Below are 24299 nucleotides of genomic sequence, written 5' to 3'. Positions count from 1 at the left end.
GATATGGTAGTTTCTGTATTAGGGCTAGGGTCTCCATGTGATGTTTAATTGTCACCTGTCCAAAATAAGGAAGTAAATACAACTTTAACCCTGGAAGAGGTAAGTTCTACTCAAGCTAGTCTTGCTCATGGGCTGGAGATCAAGTGAAGACAACACCATGGGGATATGATAGGACAAAACAACTGCTGCCAGGACCTATTTGTTCCTTGGTTAAAATTCAAATGGGGAAAGATCCTTTAGGGTACTTTCTTCCCTTATTCCAATGCTGTATGAGAGCAACCGTCTGGGGCATAAAATTTGTTAAGTTGTGCTGCTTTGGAAGGAAGGCAGACAACTGCAATGATCTGAAGCAAAGGCAGGTAGGGATCAGCAATGAGGCTCGCCAGTATATTTTTCTGTCGACTCAAGAGTATGTAAACAAAACTTCATTCCGATGGTAGGAAAGGGCTATAACCGAGTCCTGTAGGACTTCTTAGTGAGAAATTGGAAGTTAGTATATCTGTGGTCTACCACGAGAGTCCGATCTTTTTCTACAGAAGCATTTGCAGATATCTGCCAAGTTCAGGGTCATTCTTGAAAGTAAAGAATATATTTGGGTTGGTGTTAGCATGCTTGTTCCTAAAATCAGGTGGAATATGTAGTATATCGAGGGATGATGGAAATCCAAGTCTCAATGGATGAAAGCCTGAATTTTTCCAAAATGCTGATATTTTCCCACACACAAAGCCTTCATAGCACTTTTATATTCCCAGCAACAGCATTGCTCTCTTCAGTCTTGTAATAGTCATTTTTTAGCTTTGCATAGGAAGGAGGAGGAGTCTTAAATGGCACATATTTTGCAATTACATGGGATTATTTAATGTTACTAGAAATTTCTTTTTTGAAAACCTAACCATCATTTTTACTAAGCAAAATATTTTCACGCAACCCTTTTAGTTCGAAAATGTAGACTGAAATGTTCTCAGAGCTAATATCATGCTCAATGAAATGGTCATTAGATTATCTCATCTATGCAACTGAATTATGGGTCATCAACCACATCTAGCTGCAAGGCATAATGCAATCGTGTCCTGCCACATTTTTAAAAAGTCTTGATGAATCAGCCTATACCTTACCACAAATGATGTGCTTTTACAGAAAAGCAATTCACAAGCACTAAGAACCTATAATATCACAAATAAGGAACAGGCAAAACTTGATGAACCATAAACCCTTTAACATGTAATGCTTTATCTGTGTTTTTTCTACAAAGCACAGGGCAGGGCAAGAGGGAAAAGCACTTTCTCAAGATGAAAACACTTTGAAATTGCAATATAACAATACACTTGAATTTTCAGAATGGTTCACACAATCAGAAGTAGACACATTAATTCCACTTGTAAATTGAATTCCAGGAACCAGATTTTTCCCAGGAATCCTATGTTCCAATTTCCATCCATCCATTCAGTGCAAATACAGCTGTCTGGATATAGAGACCGTTCTACAGAAGGTGCAATTATCCATGTTTAAGATCAACATCAAATGGATATACCCCTGCAGAGCTGAATAGGCAATAAGAATTACTTTCAAAGATTCTTCTGAAACCATAGAGGTCAGAGGGCAAAGCCAGACAGCTCAACTTTCACACAAGATCTCTTCATAGGGGAGAGTTCTGAGGAGAACTAGAAAGTTGTTGGCAAAGGTGCTGCAAGTTATTTTAGTGGCTTGTACTAAACCACTGCTTATTAAATAAACCCTAATTGTATAATTAACATTAATATTTCTGAATTCAAAAAAAAAACACCCTGGCATACAGTAGCCTGCAATCATTAGAAGTTCTTTACATCATAGAAGAGTATCCAGTATTAAATTCTAAAAGTTCTAAGATTCCAAGCCCAATATTTTAGCCAATGTTTTAGTCACTCCGTTGCACCACTTCTCAGGCCCTAGAGAGTCTGTGGTTCTTATGAAAATAGGTAAATACCCATTAGGTTCTTCCGAGCCATGCCATTGGGGAATAGTGGTAAAATCTTTAAAATAAAGGCTCTCCGGCAACCCTGATGTAGACAGGACATGCTTACTCCATTGTATGACTCAGGAGTGGTACTGAGAAATGCTTTGAAGTGGTTTCGACCAAGAGAGGCAGAGTTTGAAAATGAGAAAGTAAAAAATACATCACAGTAGCTCTGTAGCATACCATGTGCCTTAAATTGTCCCCATGAACATATCTGAAATATCACAGGGAGGCCAAACAAACCCAAACCTCTGTTTTGCTTCTGATTTGGTTTTGTCCTTTCCAAGCTCACCATCCCAAAGGTCATACCGTCTTTAAAAAAGCAAATGGAATAGTAAAGCATATAAAATGAAAGTGCCTCTCCAGTGATTTGTAGAGCATTCTCTCAAGAGAACTAAAACAGAGGATCATGCAAACTTCCGAAGAAATTATATATAGTAATAGGGTTTCCTGCTTGAGCAGAGGGCTGGACTAGAAGATCTCCAAGGTCCCTTCCAACTTTGTTATTCTGTTAAATTACCCAAGGATACTTTGTTGTAAGCCACAATCCAAGTATGGAATGAGTGAAACCCAGTACTAAAATATGTGGTAGAGGAAGGTGTGCCATTGTGGTGCAGTGGTTAGAAGACAATATTGCAGGCTAACTCTGCCCACAGCTAGGAGTTTGATCCTGACAGGCTCAAGGATGACTCAGTCTTCCATCCTTACAAGATCAGTAAAAAGAGGACCCAGATAGTTGGGGGCAATATGCTAACATTTGTAAACTGCCCAGAGAGGGCAGTAAAGCATCATGAAGTAGTATATAAATCTAAGTGCTATTGCTATCTTTAGACAGAGCAGGAAACACCTGTGTGAAATCTTGGAGAATAATTGCAATGAAAAACTATTGATCTGGTCCTCAGCATACCAGTGTGGTAAAATTAGTCCCATCACCCCTAAACAGCATATTGAGAACGATGGACTTCGGGGAAGAATCAGGATTGGCTAGGCTCATGTAGATATATTTAATCCAGGCATTTATAGCTAAGCTTTGGTATAGAAATGTCAAGAAAGACTCCTAACCTAGGGATGCCTAGACCTTTCAGCTAAGGTCTAACATGTCAAAATTGTGCTTGTAGAACAGGACAGATTAAAGAAACAACAAACAGTCTTATTTTTCCCAGGAAGGTTTGTAATGTGTCATGACACCTCTCTGATATTCACTTCAATCTGCACTGGTTTACTCTTAAGAATCAGAGCACACCTATGATAAGGTGTCACAATACAAGATTACAATTTGGATGGAGCCAAATTGCCCACACCTCGGCCATTTTATAGCCAGCAAGGTCACACTTCATTTGCAATTCACTTTGGTCACTTATTATTTCTCTCATTGAAGAGTGGAAAAACCAAAACTGCCATGGAGTGGACACTGTTTTCTATATGTCAATATCCCAAACTACATCATAGTCTCAGATAACCATACTAAATGAAACAGAGAGACACTGAATCTCTTTCTTGCAAGTTTGTGCTTGTGTACCAGTTGCACAAGTCTGCACTTCCCTTAAAAGCGCAAGTTCACAAACTGGGAGTTCCTTGATTTTCAGATAATACTGGATTTGCGAGTGGAAGTTGTAGAGAGAGTATTCCGGCTCTGTTGAGATCGACAGATTATAATATCTCTTGGCCACGGGTGGGATTCAAATTTTTTAACAACTGGTTCTGTGGGTGTGGCTTAGTTGGTGGGTATGACTTGGTGGTCATGTGACTGGCTGAGCGTGGCCAACTCAACATCACTCACATGAAGGCATGCATCTCCTCGCCTGGCCTCTCATGACTGTGGGGATGCTGCAGCAGTCGTAAGTGTGAAAAACAGTCATAAGTCACTTTTTTTAGTGCCATTGTAACTTTGAATGGTCACTCCACACAAGCAAAGTACCAGCAAGGGAGGGGAAAAAAACTCCAGAGACGTTCCTGAGACAGGAAGTCTAGTCCTGCCAAGAATGTAATAAGGGTTAATGGAGAGGCAGTTTCTGTAAGCAACACCAGAATGTTTCCTTCCTGCCTTCCTTACAGGATTAGGCCAGTAATTTCTTCTAACAACCAGTTCTCCGAACTGCTTAGAATGTTAACAACCGGTTCTAGCAAATAGGTGCAATCCTGTAGAATCCCACCCCTGCTCTTGGCTGCTATTTATATTTAATTTCTTTTTTTGTATTCTATTTGCTTTATTGCTTTGTTTTATGATTGTTCATCATCCAGTCACTGGTTTGAGATGGGTGGCTATACAAACTGAGTAAAATAATAGAGGCTGGTGTGCCAACTGTGACCCTTCCCAAATGAATATTTTGTGACAGTGATCAATGTCTTGGATATATCCTGACTCCCCTACTGCAATATGCTCTATATGAGGTTAACTTGTAAAAAAAAAATCTGGAGTGTGAAATTGTACAAAATTATTTATGGGTACGAAATACTAAATTATAGCATTAAAACATTTAACATATGAAACATCAAGCAATCTACCATGACAATTTCACTCACTGGGTAAACTAAATCTTCACAACTCCAAAATCATTCCTGAAGAGTCAAGTCCTTTGAAAGCTTAATAATGTAAAGAGGACTAGATATTCAGAAGTAAGCAGTTCCATAAATGGAAGGCCATCACCAAGTAGGCTTCCTCCCAGATCCCTGTAGAATGGCATTTTCCTAAAAAGACTCTCAGCAAACCCTCTCTTCCATGGAGTTGGTCAGCTTTGTTCGGGTATTTTCCCACGTCATAGTAGTGGTGCTTTTAAAGTTGTAGCAACGTTTCAGCAGAATCTCATCTGCCATCATCAGGCTATTGTATAGTGTTCGTCTGGTTTATATATATATATATATATATATATATATATATATATATATATATATATATATATATATATATATATATATATATACATACACACATACATACATACATACATACATACATACATACATGGATCTTTGGTTATTCGGGTTTTCTCCCGCGTAAAATTGGAAGTATCTAGGCAACGTTTCAATGAAGTCTCATTCATCATCTTCAGGCTTGTGTCTTCGGCTCTGTGCTTCTCAGAGCGCACACACACACACACATTTATTTATATTATTTATATTTATATTATATTTTTATATTTATATTATTTATATTTATATTTATATTTATATTAAATATTATATAAATATATATATATATATATATATATAAATGTCTAGGTGTATATATATATGTAGGTCTAAATGATACATGGAACACTTTGAAACCAACTCTCTAGACAAATCTGAACACAAACCCAAACTCTGGCTCAGATATGTAGATGACACTTTCGTAATTTGGCCACACGGGAAAGAAAAACTGGACAACTTCCTCACACATCTTAACAACCTACACCCCAAGATACAATTCACCATGGAAACAGAAACCAACAACCAACTTCCCTTCCTGGATGTCTTAATTTACAAAAAACCCAATGGCTCCCTAGGACACACCATCTACCGGGAAAAAAACACGCACCAACCGCTACCTAAATGCACAATCCCATCACCACCCTGCACAGATCAACTCTGTAGCCAAGACCCTCATCTCCAGAACCAAACACCTAGCTGACAAAGACCACCTGAGAACAGAACTACACACCCTCACTAACGTATTAATTTCCAACGGATTCCAAAGAAACACTATCACCAATCTAATCCGAAAAGAGATACCCCCCAAAAGCCAAGACACAGAACAAGACAACAGTATCGCACTCCTCCCCTACATCAAAGGCACCACAGACAAAATCAGCAGAATTCTCCACAAACACAATATCAGGACAGTCTTCGGCACTGACCAAAAAATGGCCAACATCCTAAGAAAGCCCAAAGACAAGCTCCAGCTAGAAAACCAAGGAGTTTATGAAATACCATGCAACAATTGCCCAGCCACATACATTGGACAAACCAACAGGAAAATAAATGCACGCATCGCAGAACACAAAAACGCAGCCAGAAGAGAAGAAAATACTTCCTCCCTCTTCCAGCACCTTAAAGCCACAGGACATGAAATTAATTTTCATGGAAGGAACCAAATTAATATCCAACACTGAACACTCCAGCAAGAGAATAATCAGGGAAGCTATCGAGATAGAGAAACACCCCCATAATATGAATAGACAGGATGATACCTCCCGCCTACCAGACATCTGGAAGCTAGCCCTCAGCAACAAACGAGTCCCAGCCACGAAAACCAACACCAGACCCAAAACAACATGGGACACCACCGCCAATCCCCCTCATCAGACCCAGGCCCAAGCCCATCCTATAAATGAAGGACAACCACCATCCAGAAAACAGACCACGGCTGCTTCACCAGCTGTCACACATCCCGACCCGCAAAACCAAACAAGCTGACACATGCCAAGAACACAGACCCAGACCCCAAACTCGAAGCCAGACTAAAACCCAGAATGCTACATCACAGCCACCCACTCAGGATATCACATCAGAAAACTCAGGAAATTACACCACTAGAACTCAAGAAGTTGCAACACAGCAAATGACCCAGGATATCACAGCACAAGACCAAGGATACCACAGCAATAAGTCTCACAAGGTCATCACACAACCCATTACCCAAGCCGTTACTACACAGGAGGCTAATGGAAAAGAGATCAAAACACAAATGACCCAGGATACCACAACAAAAGAACTCGCAAGCCCATCACACAACCCATCACCCAAGCCGTTAAAACACAAGAGGCTAATGGTCAAAACAAATGACGCAGGAGATTACAGCACAAGATCCAGGATATCTCCACAACAAAACTCACCAGGCCATCACACAGCCCATTATACCAACATCATCTCCATCAACCAATCAAGAGGCAGCAGCACAGCCAACCAGCCCAGCACACCAGCCCCCACCACCAGTATTTATACAGAGACGGCAGCTCCGATCACACACTGCTGGCACTGGCACAAAGCTGAAAGCACCAGCCTGAGGATGGTGAGTGGGACCTCGCCGAAACGTTGCCAAGATACTCTTAATCTTACACAGGAAAAGACCCGAACACACCTAGACCTACATACCTGTACCCGTGAAAATCTACATGTATGTATGTATGTATGTATGTATGTATGTATGTTTTCTTAAGTTTTCGCGGGTATTTATATGTATGGTATTCAGCTTTGTTTGGGTATTTTCCCACGTCATTATAGTTGTGCTTTTAATGTTTTAATGTTTTAATTTTAATGTTGTAGCAACATTTCGGCAGAATCTCATCTGCCATCATCAGACTTCTGTATTGGGCTTCTGTATTGAAGCCTGATGATGGCAAATGAGATTCTGCTGAAACATTGGTACAACTTTAAAGCACAACTATAATGACATGGGAAAATACCCGAACAAAGCTGAATAACATACATACACATACATACATACATACATACATACATACATACATACATATGTCCTAAGCCATGGAGCATTAGAGGTGACAGCACTCTAAAGCCTAGGTGGCAACCAATGTAGTTCTCAAAGTGGCATGTTACCTGATAAATTTTGGATCTATCGATAACCATATGGTTTGAATCCCTAGCGCCGCATAATGGAGTAAGCGCCCATTATTTGTCCCAGCTTCTGCCAACCTAGCAGTTCTAAAGCACATAAAAAATACAAATAGAAAAATAGGGACCACTTTGGTGGGGAGGTAACAGTGCTCTGTACACCTTTGGCATTTAGTCATGCCAGCCACATGACCACGGAGACGTCTTTGGACAGCGCTGGCTCTTCAGCGTAGAAACAGAGATGAGCACCGGCCCCTAGAGCCAGAAATGACTAGCATACATGTGCGGGGGAACCTTTACCTTACCTATAACCTCCTATAACTACTTGTGCCAGTTGAAGCTTCTGTATGATGTCAAGGTCTTCAGGGACATGTAGAGTATTCACCCCATGTAGAGTGAAGTGAAATATTGAAAAGGGCATGAGTTATCATGTCCAAAGTTTCAAAATCCAGACATGGCAATGGGCACATGAGATGCAATTGTATAAACACTCTATTGCTACAGCTTCAACTTGCTAACATATTAAAAGAATCTCATGATGACTGGACTGAAATACTTCTTTATTGAGCAGACTGTTCAATTAACTCCTGATATGGATCTACCCAGTAATTAAGGGGATACACTTTTGAAGATGCTTCTGCTGTCAAAGGTCATTGGTCTGGCATTAGCAGACAGTAGTCTTTTTTTTCTGGCTAAGAAAAGCATTAGAGGACCAATTCTCTAAGCATTTCAAAAGTCTGTAAATATCTTGTTCAGCAAGATTTTAATAATTATTTGACCCCACTATTAATAGCATTTATTTCAATTTGTATTACATTAACTTCAGTTAGCCATCTTGAGTGTTCATCTAACTCTAAGCAAAAAGAATGAGTGGATGAAGGCTTCATAATTTGTTAAATATTTCACAAGGTCTTTGAGGTTTACTGTCACAGAACAATGAGCTGGTGCATCATTTATACAGTTCCTCTGTGTGGTAAACCAGTGAACTGAACTTTTTGGTGAAATATTTCTATGCCTTTCCTGGACTGATTCTGGCTATCCAGATAAGTCATCAGATTCTATTGAACAGAAAAAAATATTCATTTTAATATAAATTAGGTCAAATAATTATGTAATATCCTAAACTCTGAAGCGTTCCTATACTTTGACTACTCTTTCATTAGCGTTACTGATTCGCAGGACTGTATAGGTAGGACATAATTCTAAATAGGTGCTTTGGCATGTGCCTTAAAGAAAATGAGGCAACGATCTACAATTAAATTAGCTGCATCTTTTTCCCAGATTTGCTCTGGTACCTAATGCAACTGTCATATGATCCTGAGAGAAGAGGTTTTTGCTTTAAAGTGTGTATGCTCCTTCTGTTCTGAAGTATATTTTTAGCACCACAGCTGATTCATTATTAAGACCTCCTGATTTGTCATTAGTCCTAGTTCAGACTTCCTATCTTGTCTGCTATTGCTAATTTATATTCCTTAGATTACTAAAGTTTACTGATTACTGACTCATTCCATATCTCCTCATTCCTTGTTTATCCCATCCATGATTCAGTCCTGACAGACAAGCATGTAGCAGAATACTAATAGGGTTCCTGCTAAGAGGTGCTCAGCTTAATAACTCTCCCTCTCAAATGATCATCCAGAGTAAGAACTAGTGAAAGGATAGCAAACAGCTCCAAGCTCAGTACCTTGATTATTTTGGAGGGCAGCTATGGCTGACAATGGTTCTTATTTTCAAGATATTTTCCAAACATGGAGTGGATGGTTAGGAATAAAAACATCTGCACTATTGTTCTCATCCTGGTCATTCATATTTCGAACTGTTACCATCAGGGAAACGTTACAAGTGTCTTAAAATGAGGACTAATAGACTGAGAAACAGTTTCTTTTCCAAGGCAATAATTGTCTTGAATCAAACAATGCATTTGTGATTTAGTCCTATGTATATAGTGGCATTTTTTAACTTTAACTCAGTAAATGTTTTAAACAGGTTTTACACTAGGTTTTTGATATTAATATAATAATAATAATAATAATAATAATAATAATAATAATAATAATAATAATAATAATAATAATAATAATAATAATAATAATAATAATATATCTGTACTGTGATTGTGATGTGGTGTTTGGGGCACTGTGCTGGAGTAGCTTTCAAATTTCATTGTATTTGTGGAATGCAATGACAATAAAGGTATTCTATTCTATTCTATTCTATTCTATTCTATTCTATTCTATTCAGTGGAATCTGATCAACACAAAGGCACTTAAAAATTAAAGCAGGCGCCAGTCATTGAAGGTCACACAAACAAATGCTATCTATTGCAGTTCCCTTTTGCAGAGTGCATTTCAACAGAAAACCAGTAATTAACTGACCCCATATCTGCCATTTTCCCTTGATACAGATCTCATCAAATTGCTTTTCTGGTCCTTTTGGATCATAATGAAGAGCTGTGGTGATGCAGTGGTTAGAATGCAGTACTACAGGGCTAACTCGCTGCTCACTCCATGAATTCAATTGTGTGGGGCTCAAGGTTAACTCAGCCTTCCATCCTTCCAAGGTCAGTAAAATGAGGGCTCAGATTGTTGGGGGCAATAGGCTAACATTGTAAACTGCTTAGAGAGAGCTCTAAAGTGGTATGTATATAAGTCTAAGTGCTATTGCTAATGATGAAACATTCATGGTTACAGCTTTATTTATACAGTACTTTGTACAATTGTACATTTTTGCAAATTGGTGGAAGAGGACCTATAATCCCTTCCTGGAGATAAAAGCATACAGGAAAAAAAATACAAATAAGGCTATTTATTTGAGACATATTTACCACATAAGACTACTTAATTCTCCCTAGTACTTTGAAAGAGGGAGAAAGATTAAAGTAGCTAATCAATTTAGGTTTTTTTCCCCTTAGTCTGGTATGCTAGCTGGGAATTTTGGGAGTTGCAGTCCAACACATATTAGACATTGAAGAATGGAAGAGGTTTATTGGATGTATTACTGCTGCCTAAATCAGAAATAGAAGTAGTGTTCCCTTAAGCAATAAGCCTGCTGTTAGAGCCACTGTAAATGTGCAATTCAAACTTCCTTCTTCTTCCAGAGCCCAGATTAAACCAGCACTGAGTTCACTTTTCCTTTGCCACTGTTGCACTCCACCCTTGCTTGGTGGTTTCCTCTAGAACATGTGGTTTTGCTTCCAGTGTGAATATCCAACAAAGTTAGCAACGCCCAGGAGAGCTGAATGACTTCCCAACTAGTGTTTCACCCATGCCAGGGAGAAAGACAGGTTTTGAAAATTTGAGGGAGACACTTGCCTGCCCTGCCGTCGAATACATCTCAAAGGTAGGTTGATTACAATCATTGTAACTTCATCATCTAGAAGAACAGAACAGGAGCTTTCCTCAACACTATTAAGTGGCAGAATTCAAGGCTATTCTAGCCATTTCTGGCATATTTTCTTGCTAGTCCAACTCTCCTACTGTTGTTTCCCACCCTCCCACAATGGTTGTGTTGTTTAATGACTGAGGGACCAGCAGCAGACTCCCCCTTGAGGCATGGACCCTGATATGGGCTCAGCCATGTTGAATATTGATTACAGTCCCGAATTCTATTCTCTAGAGTTGTAAGAACAGGAGGAATCGCACCTAAGGCTACTTGGTGAATTCAGGGAAATAATAAGACGCTAGTGACAACATATCTCTGCTGTTATCTGCTGTGTCACCTGAATTCCATCCATTAACTCTGTTGTTTACAGGTAAGGTATTTTTAAGACCTCAAGAGACCAGCTCAGAGATTCTTTCAAAGATACCAACCGCTAAAAGTATTGCAAAAACAGATGTCTCATAAACCTGCCATCAGTCCAGGGCTGAAAAATAATGAACAAAGTAGCTCCAAGGCTCTCAGGGAGAGTCAATAGCTGGTTATTGTGTCTACAGTGGTGACAGGTACACAGTGGGCCCATTGTGAGCCTCTTCTTTTACTTAGCAATCAATTTACACCTTGTCTTGAGCAAGTGGACCTCTGTGGAGAATGGTGGTTTCTCAGGCATACGCCATTAGCAGAAAAGCACCATGTCAAATATACTTGATGATGAAATACAGGGCCCAAGAGCAGCAACCTTCTAGTATAATGTTTCCTACCCAGGGAACATGCATACTCTCCCCTAGCAACATACCCCTCTTGTTTATCAGCCAATCCTCCCTGTAGCCATATAAACATCTCCGGAGGACAAAGGAGTAGGCGGGAGAGCTTCTGCCTTTCACACAAGTTTTGGCATGAAAGCCAGAGCTAAACAACACACAGGCAAACAAAGCAAGCAGCCAACTTCCAGGACATAAAACCATCCTTGAGCCACCAGCTGGGGTAGGCTTTCCCACTCCTCCCACTCCCAAGTTCCACCAACCTTTCCCCCCACCCCCAAAACTGTCAAAGTCCAGGCAAAGAGGCTTCCAGAAGGGCCATTCCTTTCTCTGGCAGAAGGGGAGGGAAAAAAAGCCAAAAATTGAAGGAAGCACCAACGGGATCGAGAAGCCCAACACTGCTTTGACCCGTGGTGGGACTCAGTGAGACCATTCAGGAGGGGGAAGGAGAGTAGAGCTAAACCAAGGTCATCCGGGACTGCCGAAATGCCACAAGAGTTGTGCTGAGATTTTTCCAACACAGCCCCAACCACAGGAAGGGGTGAATGGGGGAGAAAGGCAGAGGAGGCACCACGTCTACATAGCCACAGCCAAACTATCCCAGCCACTCACTCACCTGTAATCCGGTCCCTGTCCATGACTGGGAAATAGATTTAGCATCCACGTGTTCCGAAGTGTATTTAATTACTTTCCCTGCTGCTGCTGCTGCTTTTTGCCTCTTCGTCAAAACCAAGCTAAACAAACGTCCCCAGCCGAATTTCTTCAATGGGTTGCAATAGCCAGCGCCTCTAGATTACCACATTTCCGTGCGCGGATCAGACGCTTCTGCTCCCAGCTGAAGCAGCTTTGTACCATTGATAGAAAACGAGCGAAAAAGGAGAGATGCCAAAGGCATGACCCAGAAAAAAATAAAAAAATAAAAATCGGAACGCGATTTCTCTTCCACCACCACCCCCTATCTCCCCCACCCCACCAAAAATATATTCCGCCACGTGCAGGGCTACTGAGAAACCCAATTCCCCCGCAAGACTCTCTTAAAGGCACAGCGCAAGCCCTTCCTCCGGGACAACGCGGCTCGCTCACTTGTCATTTAATAATCGGCCGGAAGGCGCTCGGCAAAACTCGGCTCCTTGAAACAAAACAAACCACTGACTAATCCATCGATATTAAACGGCGTCCTCGGATTTCTCCGGGCTTCATTCGCTGCCGCCGCTTCTCCTCCTCTCTTTGCGTTTTTTCTTTCTTTCTTCTGGCTAGACTAGAGCATATAAAGCCCTCCAATCGGGATTTACTCCTCCAGTCAATCTGGCTTTCCAACTGCTTTTTTTAAAAAAATAAATAAATAAATTTAAAGTCAGTTTCTATTTGCTCTTCTGTTCGTGCTGACTTCAGTCTTCGGCCGAATGACAAGAGAGGATCTCGCCTGTCTGCTTTGCTCCCAGGGAGGATTGCAGCACTTCTTTGCTCCTTGCTGAAGAGGCTTTTCTTCCTCCTCGGTCTTGGCCAGAAGCCACAGGGTTGCCTTGGCACGAGGAACTGCCTGTCGGACTTTCCCTTGTCCCACGGGCCAATAAGGCTGAGCGGTTGCAGCTGGCCTCGAAGTGACAGGCAGGCGATACAAGCTGCCTGGCTCTCTTGGGGCTGCTGCAGATACCCTCACCCACCCACCCCAGGCAAATTGGGCTTACTGATTACTGTCCAAAGGGCTCCGGGTGTGGGCTTTGAAGGCAGAAATGCAATTGTGCAACCACTGTGACCTTAGTCACAAGACTGGATATTATGGCCCATTTCATCAAGGGCTGACTGAGAGTTGGGGAGGCTCTGGCGAAACAAAAAGCAAAGAAGGGATTGTTCTCTCGGGAGTTTCAGGCAAGAGATCTTGGGTGCTTTTGCAGTTCAGAGGCAGGTTCGTAAAGAATTGTTTTCAACGATTGAAGGAGCTCAGTCAGCCTCAGCTAGGCCAACACCAACCCCTAAATCTATCCAACGGGAGGGGACCAGAGCACTCCCAATGAAAGTTAGGCTGGGATGGACCACAGAGGCAGGTCTGGAGAGGCATGGGGAGTTTGCTGGGGTGGGGGTGGGGGGGAGAAGTCTTTTAAGGTCAGTGAGCAACTTGGGATTCACGAAACAAAACATGGGGCTTGATAAAATGCCCCTGGTTCTGCAAACTGCCTCATGCAGTGGGGATAGCTGGTGAATCAGGCCAGGAGTTATTTAGTGTTTCGTTCCTTTTCAATGCTACAGTTTCCGTCCACAAATTCCCCTTAAATTAATTTTACAGATCCTCTGTCGTATGCAATCAAAAACATCCCATGCAAATTTATACATGTTTTTTAAGAAGGACTTACGGAATAAACACAGGTTCCTGCCAGTTGCTACTTACGAGATTGCCCTAGAAAAAATTCAACATGAATAGCCAATACTAATAAGTAGGCCTCTACTGGAAACTCTCCAGAGGGAGTTCTGGAAGGAGTAAAATATTCACCAGACTTGTAGAACAAATGCTTACAAATCTATTTCTGCTTAGCTAGTCCACAAAAGAGGCAGGATCCTCATAAATGAATATCTCTAACAGTTTGATCATAGGGGGCGTGCATAAGCGCACCATCGTGCCTACCGTCCCTGTCCTATTGTTTCTCTTATTCTTTTATTTTTCTTATATGTACCCATTTCATGTATTCACAACTATGTATACACTTATACTTATTATCTTGTAAACAATTGGCAAATCAAATAAATAAATAAAAATAAATATCAATCAATTAATTAGAAGGGATGGATATATGTGGGCCTCTCAGCTCCACCCTTTTAGAGAACAGAACTTGTAGTGCTTCATTGTGCTGCATATATACTTTACAATGCATTCAGTTTGAGAAGGTGCCTTCTCCAACCGTTTCTTTTCTGAGTCTTTCCATGACTGAGAACATTGACCAAGGCAGGAACTCTAAATTTAGGGCTGCCCTTGCCTGCTTGACCTATGCTAAGTGGGATCATTTGTCCATGTTGGACATTTTTGCAGCTAACTCCCAAAAATGGCATTTATCTCTGGGTTCAAGGGGGATGATACTGCTGTATGGAGTGAGTCATCTCCATTCCAGATTATTAAAATGGATGAATCATCTTCCCATGGAAGCAGAAGGGCTTATAAAATCCCTTTCAGTATTACAGCCTCCACATTTTGCCATGTACTGATCTACATGCATGCTTGCCTTTCTACATTTCTCCTAAATATAGCTTTCTGGTTATTCAAAACCCAGGGTGGAGAGTCAACTAATGCTCTTCCTTCAAAGAAAGAGGGGGAAGAAAGGTTGAGCAGCAGCCACATTGAAAATAAATAATTCTAACTTCTGGACAATAATAGAAGCCCTTTATATTGTGACACTTGCATGTCTTCTAAAATTGTAGCATATTCATAGGGAAGAAAGGACCATGGAAGTCAGCTAATCTACTTTGTGTACACTGCAGGGTCTGTAACATTATCTCTGACAGAAAACCAGCCTCTGTATCCCCCAACAAATGAGTTTTTTTCCATTTAATGTGACAGCCTGTTCTATTTTCTGACAACTCCAACAAAAGTTTCTCCTAAACCAACTTCCTTGCAGCTTAAAGATGATGATGAGATTGAGAAATACTGAGATAGAGAATGGAGCATGTGATCTTGTGGCCTCACTAATGTTGATAAGAGCCACTTTGGCCATTAGGCCAAACTAGAGTCCCTACACTTATTTTGGGATGAATCCTTCCTGGATGACATAGCACAAAACAGAACCACAGCGGAAAATGCTATAAAGTTATACAATTTAAACCCACTGTATGATGTAGTAAAATATTACATCAAGTTCAGTGCTAAGAGCTGAATCTCAGTAGATATTTTGTGAAAGTGAATTGAAATAGTCCACCTAGTAAAAAAAAAAAAAAACAGCAGATGCAGGGTTCTCTCTCTCTCTCTCTCTCTGTGTGTGTGTGTGTGTGTGTGTGTGTGTGTGTGCGCACGTATTCTTTGTTCCCATCAGCTATATTATTATTCCAGGAAAGTACACCAAGAGGAAGTCTGTTGGCTTATTGCAAAATTTTAAGGTTATCTTGAAATTACTTCAGGCCAGCACATTCATGACTTTAAATGACAGTATCCACAGGCATGCTGTTTATATGACCCTACTTTGTTCAACTGAAGGTTTAAAGGCAGCATCTTAATACCATCCAAGCCAAATGTCACTGGAACAGAACTCCCAAAATTTGAGATTAGTGTTTGTTTCTAGCATTCTAGGGGAATTTTGTGATAGTTACCATGAAACATTTAACCAGTCCTAAGACATCAATTTACTGAAATATGAATTAGTGAAGTTTAGCCACCTCCTCTTCCCAGCTGCTGTCACCTCCCAACATCATTGTTTTCTAAGGAGCACATGTTCAAATAAAGAACTAGCAAAAGCCAGCCACTATTTTTATCTTCTAAGGTGGCCAGTGAAGCTGGAGCTGTCCTTGGAAATAAGAAATGATGCCACAGGCTCACAATCTGCTGTGCAGCATGCCTGTTTCCATCTTCTTGCATCCTGATAGGGAAATAAGTCAGAAGGGAAGGAGTTTGTCACACACCAAGACAGACCACTGCAATGTGGACTCTACCCTATAACCAGGAGTGGGATTCTACCAGTTTGCACCTATTCGCTAGAACCGGTTGTTAACATTCTAAGCAGTTCAGAGAACTGGTTGTTAGGAGAAATTACTGGCCTAATCCTGTAAGGAAGGCAGGAAGGAAACATTCTGGTATTGCTTACAGAAACTGCCTTTCCGTTAACCCTTATTACATTCTTGGCAGGACTAGACTTCCTGTCTCAGGAACTTCTCTGGAGTTTTCCCCCCCTCCTTTGCTGGTACTTTGCTTGTGTGGAGTGACCATTCAAAGTTACAATGGCACTGAAAAAAGTGACTTATGACCATTTTTTACACTTACGACTGTTGCAGCATCTCCACAGTCATGAGAGGCCAGGCAAGGAGATGCGTGCCTTGATGTGAGTGATATTGAGTTGGCCATGCCCAGCCAATAACATGACCACCAAGCCACACCCACCCAGTCACATGACCACTAAGCCACGCCCACAGAAATGGTTGTTAAAAAATTTGCATCCCACCTCTGCCAATAACATAGAACAGGGCTGTCAAGCTCACGGCCCGTGGGCCAGATGCATCACGCGCTGGCCACACCCACACGCTGGCCACACCCGTGCCCGGTTTAGCAAAGAGGGAAAAAGTCAGGATATGTCACATGACGACGCCATGATGATGCAAGTTTGACACACCTGACATAGAAGATACTTGCATTAAAGCCAATCTTCTCTAAATGGTGCTATTAATGCTACATTATCCTACTCTGGTGAAGAATAGTCCCAGCTGCTACCATTCTCACCACCACCTGCGCTTCACCAGTTCATTCAATAACTGTAGGGTAATGAGAGGTTATTTTCTGTCTGAAAAGCAGGGGACCCTTTTTCCCCTCCAGCAAATGGAAATTTAGAGGGCCTCCTCAGCAAACTTCCTGCACTGGTCAAATGAGACGGTCATTTCTTCCATTAACTTTCATCATCTTGAGCAGCTGAATTACATTGCTGCAATAGAAAAGCTTTTTCCTCAAAGGGGGTGTGGAGACAGGAAAAAAAGCTAAATCCAATTATAGGCTAGGAGCTTGGGTTTGGACAGTGTTTGCCTTTTAAAAATAAATTTCAAGGCAACTAGGACAATGTAAGGCAAATGAAACATCCATTATGCAAACATAGTCAAACATTCTAGTAGTTTCAGAAATACAGAGAATACCACAAAATTCCAAATTTGAGAAGTTTTCTCCCTACACAGACTAGAATGGAAGGCAAATGAACACAACTGTTTTCAATAGCTGTGATATGTTCATTAGTCCAATCATTACATATTGTAGTTAATAAAAGTCATTTCTGGAGGATCCTTATGGCGAGCCAGACAATGATAGTTTAACATTGTCTACTCTGAGATCCACATGTCTGTTTTAGCCCTGCTTTTAAATGAAACACCATTCCCTATTTTAGTGTTAACTGCAATATGACTTTTTCTCCTATGTTTTGTTAATAATATGCTGACATTTTTGTAAGCTCCTAACTTATGCTTTTAATTTTCTTTCTACCTCTATTGCAAGGCACCATAGTCAGCTCACTTCATTCCAAAAATCAATTGAATTGATTGATGAAACCTAGCATTTTTTTTTTCAAATCAATCATCAATCCTTTAACCAATCATCTTTTAACGGTGACATAGCTAAGGATAATTTAGCCTATCTCGCTTAGAGGCTGAAAGAGCAAAGTCATAGGAATATGGCAGAAAACATCCAGTACTAGAGAATATGCAGGGTCCTTGATGCTCTCTGAGCTTGGTTGTTTTCTTGCAGAAGTTTGGTTACCAAATTAGATAACAACATCAGTGCACTGGATAATGTTTATGCTAGGCTTAGACGCAAGGGGAAATGGGCCGAAAATGTCACTCAGCCAATTGCTGCCACAATATCTCATATCATATATCATACCAAGAATCAATCTGGCGTAGTGATTAAAGCCTTGAGTTAAGAAATCAGGAGTCCTTTCTTAGGCACAAAGCCAGCTGAGTGACTTTGGGCCAGTTGCTCTTCCTCAGCCCCAATAAGGAATCAATGACAAACCGCAAAATATTGCCAAGAATATTTTTTACCTTATCCAGGCACTCGCTAGGAGTCAACACTGTCTCAGGGGGCATACATTTATATTATACTAAATGAAGCTGTGAATAGGTGATGTAAAGTTTTTTAGGTTCTGTAACATACCATGCAATGTTAAACTGTTCAAATTTATGATGTAGCACGTCTGTGGAACTGCAATGCAGTTTATTCAGTGGACTGGTTAAACAAATCAACGACCACTGGGGTTTCTCCCTACTGCTTCTTAATTATAGACACAGACATTCATTAGAAATTACTGCTTTGCCTTAAAAGAGAAAGAGGGAGGGAGGGAGCGGGGAGAGGGAGAGAGAGAGAGAGAGAGAGAGAGAGAGAGAGAGAGAGAGAGACCTTGTTTCAATAATGTTAATACATATTTGAAGAGAATTGTGGTTCCTCAAGGGATAATTCATGAGGAAAAGAGATGAACACCATTTCACAGTCTGATCTGGACCAAGTTCTAAAATCATATAAAAAAGAAAAAAACAAAACAAAGAAAAGAAATCCTGGGACAGGAAGGAACAGCCTCAACTCCCACACCATGAATAGCTATGCTCCAAGGACGGATTTAGAAGTGGTATGTTATTCTGTGGCTAAGTTACATAATTAGAGGTTTTGGAATGCACCAGAGACTCGTTGAAGATCTTGTCTTTACAGCTCTTAAGTTGTGCACGACCAGTAAGATTGCTCTTTTTCTCTCAATCTCTTCCCCTTCCCCCTCCCCTCTCAATTCTGGAAACTGTTATTCATCTAGGAAAACAATACAAGACAGAAATCAGATGAAACATCAGTAAGCCTGAGGAAATGTTGCAAGTCAAACGCAGAAATGAAATCTTTGCACGTGAGAAAATTGTTTGGATGGAGGGTTGGGTTGTCAGAAGAGTTCAGGAGATAAGAGGACAAAAATTGTGTGCTTCTTTGAGCCAGCCTTGTGGCTATATGGAGGAGTCCCTTCAGTTGTCTTGGCAAGATTTTGGAAGGGGTTGCCTTCTTTCTAGGGCCAACAGATAATCAGCTGGATTTGTACTGAATGTGGGATTGGAACTTTCTCCCATTTTTTAAATCCAGAGCCTTTAACCACTACCCCAAATCGGCATACTTCATATTATTTTCAAATTTGGCTTCTGCTGGGCACAGAATTGTGGACATAATCAGAGGACATAATCTTATTTCAAATTTACACTGACCACCAGACCACATAATTCATTTCGGGACACTTCAGAGACAGTGAAGAGAGATATATTGGCCCTGATGCTGGAGATAACATAGTTGTTAATATTGAATAATCATGAGAAGTTTCTAGAAAGATCTGACTCCTTGGGTTTTCTGTTTCAACTTCCTTGTTTTTAATCCTTTCTTCAATGTAAGATGTTTTCTTTTCTGCAATCAATCAATCAGCTAGGCCAGTGACAGTTTTTCATTTCAGTTCGATTTGAAAGCACTATGGTCATTGCTTCCAATTACAGTGGTATATTTTGCTAATCATCCTCATCTGAAATAGTTAAACAGTAATATATTTCTGCATTTTCTCACACAGATACGACTCTTTGCTGTTCCCATAGGCCCCTATTTATCTGTGCAAGTAATCCTCGACTTACAACCACAATTGAGCCCAAAATTTCTGTTGCTAAGTGAGACATTAGTTAAGTGAGCTTTGTACCATTTTATGACTTTTCTTACCACAGTTAAGTGAATTATTGCAGTTGTTAAGTTAGTAACCTGGTTGTTAAGTGAATCTGGCTTCCCCATTGACTTTGCTTGTCAGAAGATTGTAAACATCAACCAGTTGTCAAGCATCCAAATTCTGATCACATTACCATGGGGATGCTGCAGTGGTCATGAGTGTGAAAAATGGCCATAAGTCACTTTTTTCAGTGCCGTTGTAACTTTGAACTGTTATAAGTTGAGGACTGTCTATATGTTTTCTGTCATTTTTTCTCACTTATGTTTAAGTATGTTTTGTTTTAACCATAGGTTACTGAATAAATCATTATGATCTCACCTCAAATATACAGTATATGAATATGTATATTCATCCACCACAATTTATCAACAATGGTAAACTGTTGTTTGTATAGATACATTCTGGAGGTGATTATTAGCTCCCAAGTAGTATTATATAACTTGGTTGCTTTTGATGGATTTTTCATTTTACCCTCAGTTTACATTTGAGATAGCATTGATTGTTTGCAGCCTTTGCAGTGTGTTCTGTTTCTTATAACTGTACAGGGAACTGCTTATTGTTGTAACATCAGAAGATGCCCCATAAACTGTTAACTATAACAGGCAAATGATCCCTGCATTTTCCCCAGGTTTATGGGGAAAAAGTTAAGTTAAGAAGAGCACATATTTCAATAATCAAGGGAGCTGATGTCAGATAACACACTTATCAGAAAGCTCTCTAAATAAAGGCCTGAAGGCTGGGATGAGATTGCTGTTTTGCAAAAATCCTTGATGGTCTATTGATGTTTCACACGTTGAAAGCAAGATAGAAAATAGGCTTAATAGCTTGAACATAAATAATCTATATTAAGTGGATTGAGAGACAATTGGATCTGTTTGCTTAAGAAGATATAAATGCCCCTGCTAAATGAACAGAAAGTCCATCCAGCATAGAACAATAATACAACTGAGCACCGGGTGCCTTGACAGAAACTGATTGAAAAATTGTGCATGGACCACAGCCTATTTTCTATATTAAATGTAAGGTAGAGCATGGGAAACGTTCAATACCATCCCTTGTTTTGCTTTGCTTTTCCTTAGACAAAGCTGTTTCAAGATACTTGAATGCAGAGGGAAGGTTATGCAATTAAACACAGCACAGATCAAACCCCAGCATCAGGCAAATATACACAAGGACTGTAATGCCTATTCTTACTTTGTAATGTCAATGAGGAATATTTTCTTTCACATTGGATTCTACACATACGTATGCTATTCCCTGCTCCCTCCTCTAGTCCTCTACCACCATCCCCTCTGTCTCTTTCTGTCGTACAATAGAAGACACTTCACTTAATATAAATGGGGAGACAGTCAGTTATGCCTTCCCACTCCCTTCTTCCTTCTCTTCGCACAGACATAATCTACTCCAGATCTGCCAGCAACAGGACAATCTTTACCTTTCAACACCTTTGCAGTGAATTGTTCACCTCTGCTTGTCTGGATGCTGAAGTTTCTCAGAGTAATTCTGTTTGCCCAGCACTGTGGAATTAGCCTGGTCTCTTCCCAGTGTGTCCCAGCCCTTTACTCCCAAGGCTAAGCATTCCTGAGCAGATACATATTGCTTGGCATTAAGAGATAATGAATGATTTATCTCTCTGCTGAAGTATTGTGCCCAGGCAAAGGGTGAACTGGAATACTACCAAAAGAATAACTGGATACAACTAAATTCTATTGTCCTTTGTTTAGTGTTCAATACAAACCGCATTACAAAACAGTTTTGTTTCTAATCCCATCCAAAAGGTTTTCACAAGCCATCAGTGAAGGTCCTTCCTGACTGCACTTTATCTTTTTCATGTCTTCCTCATTTCATTTAAAAAAATCCAACAGATGAGAATAATATCCAGACCTTATCCAGATACGTGAATATTTGGAGTGTGGAAGCACTCCAAATAGCAGGGTTGAGATGTAGCACAGTTATAGAGGGAAAAAGAGCACAGTTATTGATGGGGGGGTGGATCCAGGAACCAGGAATATAAAGCATATAGTTTACAAAAAGAATTTCCTTTTGCGGGGCATAATGCTAGGTTTCATTTTCCTTTTTAACAGTGTGCAGTTATATTGGAATGCCATAGGGAAGGCATATTATGCTAGAATGGAATGGAATGGAATGGAATGGAATGGAATGGAATGGAATGGAATGGAATGGAATGGAAAGGAAAGGAAAGGAAAGGAAAGGAAAGGAAAGGAAAGGAAAGGAAAGGAAAGGGAAGGAAGGGATGAGATGAGATGGGATGGGATGGGATGGGATGGGATGGGATGGGATAGGATAGGATAGGATAGGATAGGATAGAATAGAATAGAATCTGGAAGGGACCTTGGAGCAGGGGTCCCCAACCGCCGGTCCCGGTCCACGGAACAAGTCTTACCGGGCCGCTGGTTGCTGGGCGCCGCCATCTTTTTGATAAAAAGTGCTTCCGGTGAGCTTTTCGGTAGAAGCTCACCGAAGCACTTTTTCATCAAAAAGATGGCGGCGCCAGCGCTTCGGTGAGCTTTTCCGGTAGAAAGCCATTTCTACCCGAAAAGCTCACCGAGCGCTAGCGCCGCCATCTTTTTGATGAAAAGTGCTTCCGGTGAGGTCACCGGAAGCACTTTTTCGTCAAAAAAAGATGGCGGCGCCCAGTTGATGCCGGTACTGGGCCGCGGCGCCCAGCTGATGCTGGTACCGGGCCGTGGCATAAAAAGGTTGGGGATCACTGCCTTGGAGGTCTTCTAGTCCAGCCCCCTGCTCAAGCAGGAGAACTTATACCATTTCAGATAAGTGACTATCTAGTCTCTTCTTAAAAACCTCCAGTGATGGAGTGCCCATGATTTCTGAAGACAAGCTGTTCCACTGATTAATTGTCCTCACTGAACAAGAATATCAGAAATTGCTGGCATATGGTGCCAAGATTCTCCACATGACATTCTCTGAAACTTCAGCTAACTTGTCATAAAAAAGTTGTGTGACAAAAAGTTAAGAGAATGTCAGTCCATATCCTCACACCAATTTATTTTCATTATCTGCATTACCTATTTACACTTATGCCAGAGAATGTCAAATGTACTAGATTCAATCTTTAAAAATGTCTAAGTTCTTATGAGATCATCAAGTCCCATGACATTCTGAAATTTTCACATGAGATCTTTCAAAATTCCTGAAAAGAATATGAACAATAAAGATTTATTCATAGGCGAGTGTATTTGCCTACAAGGGAGGGAGGTGTCTAATGATCATGATGCCTTGTAACTTCTCGACAAAGTACGGTAAAACAATGAAAATGGGACTGCATGGAAGTGTATACATTTATCTTCTCTTTGAGAACAGCAAGGCAGATGACTATGAAAATACATGGAAAATTTGTTAGGTCCTATAAAGCATTTGGTGCAAACATGTCACTGAAAAATCACTTCTTACACTCTCATTTAGACTATTTTATGGGGAGAGATTCCACCAGGATATTGCAAGCATGGAGAAAAGATACCAAGGGAAATGAAGTCCATCCATGCTTGCTGATTACTGCTGGAATCTCCCCAGGGATGATCCTACTGCAGTTCACAAGAAAAAAACCAAAAAGAGCAGTTTAGATACTGAATAAAGATGGAACCTTGTCGTTTAATCTGATGTTAGAACTTGTCAGTTTTTTATGCAAAAAAAACCCATCAAAACGTTACATGAAAAACCAATAAGTGAATGGAAAGTTATGTTATTGGTATCAATAAAAAGATAAATTGATAATGATTGGTGTGGCACCATTCTCATTGCTATATCACATTTTGCAGAAAAGTTATGGAGCATAATCACACACACCCTTCATAATTTGGAATTATTTTGATGCAATTTTGACCCGAAGCTATATCTTGGAAGCTGGAGCCAATTCATACTCAGGATTTAATTTTCCTTTGTTAGTGACACAATTCTGGTAAAATTAAGCTACTTTCATTTCCAAGGCTTTTTCCTTATGGACCAGTGTAATACAGGTGGCCCTCCACTTATAGCAGTTCATTTAGTGACCATTCCAAATTACGATGACACTGAAAAAAGTGTCTTATGACAGTTTTTCACACTTACGACTGTTGCAGCATCCCCATGTGATCAAAATTCAGATGCTTGGCAACCGACTCATATTTATGATGGTTGCAAAGTCCTGGGGTCAAGTGATCACCTTTTGCAATCTTCTTATAAGCAAAGTCAGTAGGGAAACCA

General features: G+C 40.5%; 1 protein-coding gene across 2 annotated transcripts in view; it reads right to left on the bottom strand.

Moving 5' to 3' along the window:
- The window catches only part of SEPTIN9 (septin 9), a 282859-nt gene that overhangs the window by 191706 nt on the left and 66854 nt on the right, over positions 1–24299 (bottom strand). Inside the window, exon 1 of one of the 2 annotated variants that reach the window (XM_026667551.2) lies at positions 12296–13129. The exons of the other annotated variant lie outside the window; for it this stretch is intronic. Coding sequence (XP_026523336.1) covers positions 12296–12317 — 22 coding nt within the window. The 5' untranslated portion in view covers positions 12318–13129. Of the gene's footprint in view, positions 1–12295; positions 13130–24299 lie in introns of those variants that run through there. 2 annotated transcript variants of the gene reach the window in all.

This window comes from Notechis scutatus, chromosome 2 (genome assembly GCF_049901735.1).
Source record: "Notechis scutatus isolate UNSWTSFEM ecotype Mainland chromosome 2, rNotScu1.2, whole genome shotgun sequence".
Lineage (NCBI taxonomy): Eukaryota > Metazoa > Chordata > Lepidosauria > Squamata > Elapidae > Notechis > Notechis scutatus.
The sequence above is the reverse complement of the archived record's forward strand: the minus strand, read 5'-3'. Positions and strand labels throughout refer to the sequence as shown.